Source organism: Phocoena phocoena, chromosome 10 (genome assembly GCF_963924675.1).
Source record: "Phocoena phocoena chromosome 10, mPhoPho1.1, whole genome shotgun sequence".
Lineage (NCBI taxonomy): Eukaryota > Metazoa > Chordata > Mammalia > Artiodactyla > Phocoenidae > Phocoena > Phocoena phocoena.
In genome coordinates, this window is record NC_089228.1 from 4,895,992 (window position 1) to 4,908,675 (window position 12,684).

The 12,684-nt window shown below is 47.9% G+C and overlaps 1 protein-coding gene across 3 annotated transcripts in view; it reads right to left on the bottom strand.

Annotated features, from left to right (window-relative positions):
- The window catches only part of TSEN2 (tRNA splicing endonuclease subunit 2), a 32,267-nt gene that overhangs the window by 10,147 nt on the left and 9,436 nt on the right, over positions 1 to 12,684 (bottom strand). Inside the window, exons 4-7 of one of the 3 annotated variants that reach the window (XM_065885523.1) lie at positions 9,469 to 9,705; positions 9,180 to 9,300; positions 7,878 to 7,955; positions 1,730 to 1,780 (exon numbers count right to left, since the gene is read on the bottom strand). In XM_065885523.1, the coding sequence (XP_065741595.1) occupies positions 1,730 to 1,780; positions 7,878 to 7,955; positions 9,180 to 9,300; positions 9,469 to 9,705 (487 nt within the window). Of the gene's footprint in view, positions 1 to 1,729; positions 1,781 to 7,877; positions 7,956 to 9,179; positions 9,706 to 12,684 lie in introns of all 3 variants that reach the window. The other 2 variants (XM_065885521.1, XM_065885522.1) reach the window with 2 other exon arrangements.

Genomic DNA, 12,684 nt, shown 5'->3' on the forward strand with positions numbered 1-12,684 from the left:
TTGCAGCACGCACAGACCCTAATGGGTAGCTGCGGTTTGTCAGGCCACGTTCAGAAAAGCCAAAAATAATTCTGTAACATTTTTACAAAAAGATGTTCCATTTAGTCTTTGAAACTAGAACATTTATCGCAAGGCACAAGTCAGTAATCCAACTGCTTCAAAGGGAATTTTGTTGCTAAGGTCGGACTTGAAGACACTGAGAACGGTTCAGAGAACATTCTGATGTGCCAACACAAAAACACAACAGGAAAGACCAGGTAAGTTTGGAAGGTTTTCCGCTTCATTTCAGTGCTGACTAAAACGGCCAGTCCTTCAGTTAGTTGGTTTACGGATCGGTCACTCAATGAGACTTGCTCAGTTTGTCTCAGTCTGAGATTTTAACACCATAAGTATGAGCTAGAGTTGGGGTTTTTTTGTTTTTTCTTTTCTCCTTTAAAAAAACAAAACAAAACAACCGGTTGTTCCTAAGGTGGAAACTCCATGTGTGTGTGGTCTTGAAATCCACTGCCCTCCAAAACAAGCAACAGTCTTGTGGAGAAGGCTGAACTTCTGGCTTGGACAGCCCACCGAGTTTCAGAGGCTGAGGGTTCTACGGAGCAGCTGGAACGCCCCGACAAATGTCAGTGAAGGCCCAGGGGAGGAGGTGGGGTGGGCTAAGGTCGGCCCCCCTCTCAGACAATGGGTCACCCGTCAGCCAGACACCCGTTTCCAAACCACTGGGATACTCATGAAGGGGACTTACACAGTTAGAAGCGGATGAATGACAAAATACGTACCCCCAACAACAGAATAAAATGTATTTTCTCTGTTCTAATGTTCTGCTTACCTTTTTCATCTTAATTTTAATTTCACGTGAATTATTTTGAACAGGTATTGTATTCACATGGGCCAAAATTCAAGAAGTACAAAAGTGTACGGTGAAGTCTCGCCTTCCACCCAATTCCTCTACTAGGAGGCAAGCACTGGGATTAACGTTCTGCTAAGGGCAGCAGGATACAGCACAAAATCATGGGCTTTGGAGCTGTCCTGACATAGGTTCAAATACGAATTCTAACCAGACCAGCTGTGTGACCCTGGGTGAGTTACGTGCTTCCTCAGCTTCAGTTACCCCGTCTATAAAAGTCTTTACAGGCGCAAGTTGAGGACTAGAAGTACTGCATATAAAGTTCCTAACTCACAGCCTTTACCGAAGCAGGTGCTAAGACACGGGTAGTTTCTATTTTTGCTGTTCATTTTTGGTACTGCTCTGACAGATTTCCTGATCATTATAGAAGATACTGCTATCCTCCTAGTCTCTGGGAATGAAATTCAGTCTGAAAGGGTCAAAGCTGGCTTTTGCCTGAACAATCCCAATTCAGGACCCAAAGCCTAAACTTAGAGAAAAAATTCAATTCCAATTTTATCCAGTGAAAGTGGACACATTTGTATTAAAGCAATGAAAATTACTACAACCTGCTTTTAACATCAGGGAAATTTTTTTTTTTTTTTTTGCGGTACGCGGGCCTCTCACTGTTGTGGCCTCTCCCGCTACGGAGCACAGGCTCCGGTCGCGCAGGCTCAGTGGCCATGGCTCACGGACCCAGCCGCTCCGTGGCATGTGGGATCCTCCCGGACAGGGGCATGAACCCGCGTCCCCTGCATCGGCAGGTGGACTCTCAACCACCGTGCCACCAGGGAAGCTCACATCAGGGAAATTTTAAGTGGACTGTGTCTGAATAAAACATCTTACCTTCTCATAGTAGATACTTAGACATCCCAGAGCATAGACCAGGAAGAAGGCCTAAAAACAGGGCAAGCAGAAAATGCTCATCAGAAACTGTTCCACGTTGAGAAATTATTTTACAGACTGATTTCTCTTTGCGTTAAATACAAATTAATGTCCTTATCACCATCCAAATGGTCACATATTTTTAAACATAAATGGTTCATTTAAATTTCAAGGATTAAAATATGAATGTCATAAAATGGTTTAGAATCAGTACAAAACATTTCTATGAAATTTTCCATGTATTTTTTCTTTATAAAAACCACACGGCTAAACTGAAAAATGATGTAAATAGCAAAAACAACAATAGAAACCTTTGCTCATTGGATTTTCCTCTATCAAATAACCTTACTAAAGTGAGAAAAGAATTTATAGAAAAAAATAAGTAGAAAATTGTGGAAAGTGGGCAACGCAGACTTGGTTTGTGTAAACCAAATGAGTTTCTTGGTCACTCTTGCTGTAAAGTGATTTGCGATCGAGTAAACCCCATCTTTCCATTAACTTCATTAAAAGGCACCATGTTTCACGCACATGGGGAGGCAAGAGGAACGGCAGACAAGCTCGGGCCCAGTTGAGTAAAATCACACTGACACGGAAATAAAAATAACTTTCTGGCAAAAACAAGATGATGCCCAGCACTGACAACAGCAAACAGGCCCTGGTGTTAGCTCTGCCTGTACAAGGGGATTAGGGTCTGTGTTCATGCCTCAAGAGCTCAGGTGAGGCTGGTCTGTAGTAGTCAGTGACGAAGAAATGGTGGCTCTAAATGCTACTTTCTTTTTTTTTTTTTTTTGCGGTACGCGGGCCTCTCACTGTTGTGGCCTCTCCCGTTGCGGAGCACAGGCTCCGGACGCGCAGGCTCAGCGGCCATGGCTCACGGGCCCAGCCGCTCCGCGGCACATGGGATCCTCCCGGACCAGGGCACGAACCCGTGTCCCCCACATCGGCAGGTGGACTCTCAACCACTGCGCCACCAGGGAAGCCCAACTACTTTCTTTTTTAACATGAGGATGGAAGACGAGATTTCAGGTATCCTGGAGGGCCCTCTGGTGCAGGTGGCAGCAGGAAGGTGGTCCCTGCCGCGAGCCCTCAGGCTTCTGCTCCACCACAGTGGTGCTGATGGCTTTTTTCCTCCCTGCTCAGGGCTCAGGACTCAAGAGTACACAGGCTGTGAAGGTGCAGGGCTTTCAAGCAGCGACAAGGTCCTGCTAAGGAAACACCTTCCTGACCCTCAGGAATTGCCCCAATCCACCCCACCGTCATCCTCTCCTGGCCACCTGATGACACTTCTCTTTACAGCAGTGGTCCTTTAAGTGTGGTCAGTCTGGGGATCCTGGGGTCCCCATGACCCTTGCAGGAGCTCTCAAAGTCAAAACCATTTTGTGAGATCAAGGCATTATTGGCCTTGTTCATACTCATTCTTCCCAGAGGCTCCAAGACATGTGACACCACAACAGACTGAGCACAGCAGCAGATGTGAGAATCCAGGGGACTTCTCTTAAGCCAGACCTTAAAGTCTTTGCCAAAATGAAAAACAATGCCACTCTTTTCATTGGGTTTGTTTTGTTTTGAAAGAATACAGTTATTTTTAATAAAAATAATGTTAATGTATAGTGGGTTTATTATCATTAATTTAAAATGAGTTAATAAACACATATTTAAGTTTTCATGTTAATGTATAATTTGGTAAACACTGACAGATATAATCCACGTAAAAATGCTCCTTGGGGTCCTTCAATAATTTTTAAGAGTACAGTGGTTTGAGGACTACTTTATTTATTTATTAAATTTGATTGATTGATTGATTGATTTTTGGCTGTGTTTGGTCTTTGTTGCTGCGCGTGGGCTTTTCTCTGGTTGCGGCGAGCGGGGGCTACTCTCCCTTGCGGTGCGCGGGCTTCTCACTGCGGTGGCTTCTCTTGTTGCAGAGCACGGGCTCTAGGTGTGCGGGCTTCAGCAGTTGTGGCTTGGGGGCTCTAGAGCGCAGGCTCAGTAGTTGTGGCGCATGGGCTTAGTTGCTCCACGGCAATGTGGGATCTTCCCAGACCAGGGCTCGAACCCGTGTCCCCTGCGTTGGCAGGCGGATTCTTAACCACTGCGCCACCAGGGAAGTCCCTGAGAACTACTTGAGTTCTACCCAGATCCAAATCGAGAGCTTCTCTGAAGATGCAGGTGCTTACCTGCCAGGCCCGCTTCGCTGGGTCCAGTGCCCTGATCCTGGCCGCCGCTGCCTCCCGCCTGGACTTCTGCAAAGGCCTCTGTGCTCTGGCCCCGCAGCCCGTCCCCTAGGGCAGCCCGAGCTACCTTCTCAGCACTTGAAGGCCCCTGGCTCCCAGGCGTCTCGTGGCACTCGCCCAGCGCTCTCCCTAGATGGTCGCTTCACTTCCGTCCCTGGACACACTGAGCTCACTCCTGCCTTCGCCTTTGTAACTGCTGCTCCCACACCCGGAGTCAAAGGTCACTCCTCAGAGAGCTCCTGCCTGACCACCCAGTTTGCGGGACCCCGTCCCGATCGACTTCCTTAGAGCATCTATGTTCGCCTGAAAGTGTCTTTCTTAAGTGTGTCTCTCCAGCTAGAATGTAAACTCTGTGAGAAAGAAACTCTGCCTGCCGTGCCCTTGACCTAGAAGGGGCTCAATGCTTCTGCTGAAAGAATGAAGAAGCAGGTGTGGATCCCACCCATGGTCTGGAGCACGTGGCCAGGCTACCCAGGGCAGGTGTCCCAGTTCCGTTTCCTCAGGGCGGACACTGTCCTGCTTCTCCGTTAGCTACCGGTGACAGCCTCCCGCTAGCTCTCCTGTGGCCCGCTACTTATTAACGCAATACACTGCTTTTTCAGACGGACACAGATGGTGGCCAAAAGGTGCAACAGAAAAGAAAAGGCGGCTCCTCAAAAAGCCAATTCGTTCTTTTCCTTTCGTTTTCCCTCAACTTTCCCTTCTGGGTTCACAGTGGTAGAACAGGAAGATACTCTGAGATAAGCAGACCTGGGCTGAAATCTCATGAGCTTGGAAGTATCACTTAAACCCTCCCACCTCATCTAGAAAATGAGGATGATCAAGCCTTCTTAAAAGATTTAATGAGGTTAGATTTCCTGAAGACTTACAAAGACCATGCTGGGAGTTCCCTGGTGGTCCAGTGATTAGGAGTTGCTTTCACTGCTGTGGCCCAGGTTCAATCCCTGGTCGGGGAACTAAGATCCCACAGACCGCAAGGCACAGCACCCCCCGCCCCCACCCCACCCCAAAAGCATGCAAAGCTCCTAACTGCTCAATTCATTTCGTTTCCCTGCCTTTCTAAAAAGACACTGTAGCTGGGAAAGGTTCAATCCAGTCCTTGCCTAGGAAGAGATGACCTCCTGGTATCCATAAGAATCTAAGTTCTTCAGAAACTTTCCATTATTAGCAAACACACATTTCCCTAAGAACGGATGAAACCAAAGCCTCGTTTTTAATTGGCCTAAAATAGCTTTTATGAACCTATACAAGCTGCTCTTAGGCACTTATTATAGATGGGGAGGATCTTAATCCAACAGAGTTGGCTTTATTTAGAATTAAGTCATCAGCAGACCGGGGAGGTCCGTGGAGGCTGGAGACTGGACCCTCGAAATCTCATGAGTAAGTTTTTATTGTGATAGTACTAATAAGATGGACGGATGAGCTTAATGATGGTTTTAGTGTCTTGTCACCAAATCCGGTCAGGGCCTGAAGCGTTAAAATGAAAAACAGCTCTCAGAGACAGATCTCTCAGTCAGCTCGGTGTTACCACTCTCAAAACCTAAGAACCGCTTTGAATCACCACAGCAGGGCTGCCCGTGTTCCTGAGGGACATTTATGGAAACATGTCACACTGTACGGGTGGTGCCGCCAAACACGGGAAACCTGCCAAAACAGAACTGGGAAGCGGAGCCGGGCTTAACTGCATGCTCCCTGGAAACTTCTGCAACACGTCTCTGGAATGTTCTCAGGAACCGAGCGGCCTCCAAGAACGAGAACCACCTCGCCTCCTGCCTCCCATTACTGTGGCATTGCTTCAGCGAGTGTGTGGGAAGAGGGAGCAACACGGTCAGTGAAAAGCATCCGCTGGTCCCCGCCTGGAGCAGTGAGGCTCGGCCCCCAGCTTCTGACACCGAATCCTCTCCCTCCGCCCCCTGCTGCTGCCCCTACAGCTGAGAGGCTGGCTGCCTCCTGACGCTCAGCCCTCCAGCCTGCCCTCACCCGGATGCCAGCTCCGGTCCCTGCCGCTCCCCTGCACAGCCGCCTGCACTGCCCCGGTGCCACCAGGACCAGGTCAGACCGCTACTCATAGACGCGCCCTCCGTGATCTCCCCCCCTGGGCGGCCGCTTCTGGGACCACGCTGCATGCAAGGGCCTGCCGTCCCGTGTCCACGTGGCAATCCCCTATTTACTCTGTAACACCTGCAGGTACCACCAACCCTGTAAAGTCTTTCCAGGTGGCTCGCATCCCTTTGGAGCCCACCAATTTCTGTGCCCATCCCACCTTGTTCACATCCACTTAACAAATAATTATCAAGCGCCTCACAGATGTCAGACGTGGGGTACAAGAGGAGCAGTCACAGCCCACACACCACACGGGGCCCGTCACACTGAACTGCAATTTGTGGCTCTCTTAGGACCAGAGCCACGTTCTGCTTCTCTCTGTACCGTCAGTACTCAGCCCAGTGCCCGGCACATAGCAAGTCCCTGGTAGTCTTTTTGCTAAACACTGATCGCAAAAGGAAGAGTTCCAAGCAGCCACTAAACAGCTTTTACAAGTGACTTAATAATGATGGTAATGACAGAAACAGCAGGCACAATGCTTACTGAGCATCTACGATACACCCGGCACGGTGCTGAAGCCATCACGTGCACTACTTAATTCCAGAACATATTATGAACAAGGTGTTACATCACCCTCATCTTACAGAGCAGACATCTGAGGCTCAGAGAAGTCAAGGACCTAGAGGATGGTGTCCCCAGCGCTGTCCAACAGAGCAGCCACGGGTGCCTGCTGAGCGTCTGAGATGTGGCTGGCACAACCGAGAAAAGAATTTTTAATTTTGCACAATTTTAATTAGTTTCAACAGTCACACGCGGCTAGTGGCTGTGTTCAACAGCAGACTAAGCTGTCTCACTTGTAAACTGAGGAGATGAAGTAAATAAATCCCAACATCCTTTCCTGCTCTGAGAGCCCGTTCTTTGTACCGCTGGCCTCACTGCAAGGAAGGAAGCACAGCCTAGCAGGTGAAGAGAATACGGAGACACAGTCACTTCTCTGTGAACACATCTATGAAACGACCAGCGTGGACGCTTTCAACAAGCACTGCCTGAGACCAACAGATACGCCAAGCACTGAGCTAGATGCTGCAGGAGCCTCCAGACAGGCAGGAGCACCCCTGCAGAAGGGCACAGCCAAGGACAGGAGACAGAGCAAGGGGCGCTGTCATCAAATTCGGGTACAGTACAGACATAAGCAAAAAAGGGGGGACTGATGGCCACGTGAACACAGGACAGAGGAACCCCAAATCAGACGGAAAATATAAGGCAGGTTCAGAAAGCCACTTGCAGCAACTTTTGAGAACGCAGTAAAGGGAACACGTGTTAGTAATTCTGCAGAAGGAAATACCTAGAATCCATTTACGTAATTAGCAGTCACTACATGACTCGGGGCATGCATCGAAGCCTGTGAAAAGCTGGTGAAACTCCATGAATATGCTAAAACCCACTACACACTTTAAATGAATGAATGGTATGGTACGTGCTCTGTGTCTCAATAAACCTGTATGTTTTTAGAAACTGCTAAAAATTAGTAACACAATATCTGGACAATCTGAAACCTTGATGTGAAAAGAAGTGCTCAGACAACCCCCTTGAAACCCCTGTGGGATGATACGGGGCAGGCCCGCCCTAAATGGACATCTTAGAATCGATGAAATGAAGGCCGAGGAGTGAAATGCAGGCATTTCACTGCACGTGGACTCTGCCTGTGGCGACCTCAGTACTGAACTGCATGCGGAACTGCAGGCGGAACTGCATTTTGAGGTGGACTCACCTACGTGGCTTGCCCAGGCCCAGAGACCGACAGCTGAGAAGACGACATGCTGGGAACATACCTCTTCCAGGCTGAGCTGCAAGTACTCAAAGATCCTAAATGGATTTCTTCTGCATATCAGTCTCTTTTTTGGCGACATCTGAAGAGAAAAAAAAAATACATACAGAACAAATGGAAGCATTACGTGTTACCTGGAGGAGGGTGCATTTTAAAACGAACGTTTTCTTCTAAGTTTCCCCGATTCACATTTGTTGGATTAATTCTGTTAAAAAATAATTTATAAAAAAAAAAAAAAAAAAAAAAAAAAAAAAAAAAAAATAATTTATTTATGTAGAAAAATAATTTATTATTTATGTAGAAAAGTAAGTTTTCGTTTTTCTACTACAGCTGACCCTTGAACAACAAGGGGGCTGAGGTGCTGACTCCGGGCAGTCGAAGGTCTGCATGTAACTCACAGCCGGCCCTGGCCCTCCACGTCTGCGTTCTTATCCTACCTGCAGATTCAACCAACCGCAGGTCACGCAGCAGTACGGTATTTACTACGGAAAAAAATCCTCTTTCATAAGGGAACCCACATTCAAACCCATGTTGTTCAAGGGTCAACTGTATTAACATTTTGACTTAGTTCCTTTCTTTTATCGCCCATGAACTTTTCCTGCAGTTGTGATCATTTTGTTGGTCAGTTTTATGTGTTGCTTTTTTTCACCCAACTGCACCTCACAAGCATATGCCAAGTTCTTAATGAGACGTCATAAACTCCACTCTAAAGGCGAGATATTTCTTCAAACGGGTGTTTCTCATGGTATTTAACTATTAGACTGTTTCTCACTTTTAGCTGCTACAGATGTTGCTGGGGCAACTATCTTGTAGGTCCCTGAATGAAGTGGATCTAGTTCTGCGCCCCAGCCTCCTCCTGTGAGGGCTGCCCTCCCCACCTGAGCCCCTGCCCACCACTACACTCAGGACTGCGTAACTACCGTTGCATTTCTTCTTCTCCCTCACAACGGAGAGAATGTTACTGGACCTGCTTTACTTTATATGTTATGTTATGTATTACAGGTATATGTTATTTAAATATTATATATATATATTCATGTATTTTTTAAAGTTAAGCTATTCACAGACTTTGAAGTTTCGGTTGAAACAGCCCTCACAACTACCGAGCCCTCAGGGCTGGGACCCAGGGCTGGCTGGTGCCCTTGGACGGTCTGCAGTGTGTGTCCTGCACCAGCTCTCACATGTCCCGGGTGCTGAACACGGGCCTGCTACCGGTTCCGAGTAAGGGACGTCCCTGTTGGCCAGCATCTCCTCTGGGTCAGACACAGATGGCTCTAGAGGAGGTGATCTCTCTCCTTCTACTTACGTTCCCACCTGAGGCGTCTTCCCTCTCACTCACGTCACACACGACTTCCTCCACCAGCACGCAGTGATGCTCAGGCCCTCTCTCTCTGGCCGGGACCAGACCCGCTCGTTGGCTGCTGTCCCCAGGCTGAGCGCCAGAGGGCGGGAGGAGAACATCCTGTTTGCCCCAGTGCACGTGGGGCAGAGGAGCAGTGACCTCCGCCACGTGTTCACCCGAGCCGTGGGTAGGTATCGGGTCAGGCCTGGAGCCCTCCTGCAGGCGGCCTGGTCGCTTGCTGGGACCCTCCAGATCATGTGACTTTCCTGAAACCCCATTCATGGCAGAAAGCTTCTCTCTGTCTGCTGTGCCTTCTGTTTTGGAAACCATTTCAGAGTTCAGCTCATTACACAACTGGACCTCTTCATTCCTTTGCAGACAAAGATGCTGAAGGGGCTTTGTGTAATCCTCAAGGAGTCTACGCACTGTGCTCTCATCCTGGCCTTGTCTTCGCATGAGGTTTGTGGCCCATTCCACGCTACGCTGATACCTGCAAAGCAGAAATTCTGTTAGTAACAACACTTAAATTTCAATATTTAAAAGACAGCGGAATGTGTGAAAAAGATGGGAAGGCAGTATGCCAAAATGTCTATAGTTCTTCTCAACGATGGGCTGTAGGTTGTTTTCTTTATGCTTTTTTGCATTTTCTAACTGCTCTGCAATAATTATCTACTACTTTAAAAAATTTTTTTTAAATTTTATTTATCTTTGGCTGTGTTGGGTCTTTGTTGTCACACGTGGGCTTTCTCTAGTTGTGGCGAGCGGGGGCTACTGTTCATTGTGGTGCGCAGGCTTCTCATTGCGGTGGCTTCTCTTGCTGCAAAGCACAGGCTCTAGGCACGCGGGCTCAGTAGTTGTGGCTCGTGGGTTCTAGGTGTGCGGGCCTAGTAGTTGTGGCGCATGGGCTTAGTTGTTCTGCGGCATGTGGGATCTTCCCGGATCAGGGATCGAACCCGTGTCCCCTGCATTAGCAGGCAGATTCTCAACCACTGAGCCACCAGGGAAGCCCAGCAGGTGGATTCTTAACCACTGCGCCACCAGGGAAGCCCTATTACTTTTTGTTTTTATTACACAGCTTCATCTTATTTGCTTAATTTGAAAAAAAATGACCCCAGTTTAACAAAGTATGAAAATTTATGTAATTTAAAACCGGTGGACCAAATGATTTAGGTAAATTTAAAGAGAAAATGGCCATCCTTTGTCAGGATTTGTTTTGCGTTATTTTCAGTTTTGGTTGTCATGTTTTCAGATGTGTATCTCAGTCATAGCAGGAAGTCTTTGTTTAGTATTGGAGAGCAAAACGAGAATTTTAATAAACATTGTTCACAGTACGGTACTTACGAACGTCTCCCCCGTGTACGGAAAGACATGATTACAGTTACATACACCCAAGCATCTTAATAAAAAATGGCCCTTTTTCCCATAATTTTCAAAGTATATTTTAATGAGAAAATACATGCTTAGTTTCTTAAACTTGAAGGCAAGCCCTGAACACTTCCCAAGTTACAGGCAAGACAAAAGGATTCTGCCTATTTGAAGCAGCGTCAACACCTGACAAGGCTGCTGGGATGCGACATGTGACGTAAGATGCCACACATGTGTGGAATCTGATCCGCAGAGGCGAAAGACATTGCAAAACTCAAGCACTTTTAGCCTCCACCTACAGCAATCAGTCTGCAAAGCATGGAAGAAGACACGTGGCTGTGGGAAGACAGATGTCACTTTTCTCTTCACCTTGAGTATCCTGCCTGTGTATGGATGATGGGATACATCATAGTCTATAAACCGATAATTACACACGGTGAAGCAAGGAAGCTGGCTTCTGTTTTTTTTTTTAAATAAATTTATTTATTTTATTTATTTATTTTTGGTTACGCTGGATCTTCGTTGCTGCACGTGGGCTTTCACTAGTTGCAGTGAGTGGGGGCTGCTCTTCATTGCAGTGCGTGGGCTTCTCATTGCGGTGGCCTCTCTTGTTGCCAAGCACGGGCTCTAGGTGCGTGGGCTTCAGTAGATGTGGCACACGGGCTTCAGTAGTTGTAGCTCGTGGGCTATAGAGTACAGGCTCAGTAGCTGCGGCGCATGGGCTTAGTTGCTCTGCGGCATGCGGGATCTTCCCAGACCAGGGCTTGAACCCGTGTCCCCTGCCTTGGCAGGCGGATTCTTAACCGCTGTGCCACCAGGGAAGTCCCATTCTGCTGTTTTTGAAAAAGAGATCTGTGGTTGATTAACCCTGATTCATCAGAACAGTCTCCAAGCTGCCCACACCCTGCTTATCCTACACGGGGTGGGGGGGGGGGTAAGCATGCAGCCCTATATACTGGGGACTGTATCTTAGATGTAAAGATTAAGACCTGGCGAGGCTGCTCTACACCTACAAGGCAGGATGGTGCAGCGATCACACATGTCGACTCTGGTCCTGCACGTTTTGTGTTCAGCCCTTACTCTATCCCTCATAACTGGGTGACAAACCCAATAAATTAACTGCTCTGTGCCCTTTCCCCACCCCTAACATGGAGATAATAGTACCGTTACCTCATAAGGATCACGTTATGCACTCCTTTTTATAATCAGCATAAAATGTAGCTGCCCAGAGAGCAGCAGGGTGTCTCCTCTCCTGCATGAAAGGTACAGCCTCTCTCATGTGCAGTTAGAAGGACTTTCATGTGAGGGATCTAAAAGGATCTATGCTCTTCGTGTCACCTGTAACACTGGCTAAAGCCTTCACGGGTCTATGAATCTCCTGTGTTTGAACACAAATTTTCGTGTCATGTGTATTTTCCTGGGGAAGGGATCCACAACTTTCACCAAATTCCCTGATTGAAAATATGTGAAAGAACCACAGCATTAAAGGTTCAACAGCTCCCGCTTTGAGCAGGAGATGTGGAACTGAGAGCGAGCGAGTGCGCACGCACACAGGTCCCTGCTCTGTTTCTTAGCACCAGAGCGCTCAAGGCAGATGTGAGCTCAAGCCCTCACTGTGAGCAAGAGGCTCTCGTACCAGCTACGTGCCCTCCCCTCCAAGGCTCGGGGATAACTGGACCTGCCTCGGGGGGCGGTGCAAGGATGAAAGGAGATGAGACGTGAAGTGCTCAGCACATAGTAAGTGTTCAATAAATACTTGTTACTTTATGACTGTGGGATATTTCGGGGAGACTTGAAAAATAAAATCATTTCGACTCAATACTTATTACATTTAAAAATACAGATGACATTTTAATGGATGGAAACGTACACCTTAATGCGTCGCTCTCTGGGAGCAGGGGCAGCCGTGCGGGTCGAGCACTGTACCAGATCTGGGTTCCGGAGCTGGCTCTTCTGTGACTCTGGGCTGAGCCACTCAGCATCTGACACCTTCTGCTCTTCTGCCAAATGCCGGGATCACACCGCTTTCCTGCCTCTGATGACCTCAGATGTTTGTTTATGGAAGCTGAATGCAACAGCGGCTGCTGAAGCCTGTGGAAGGAAG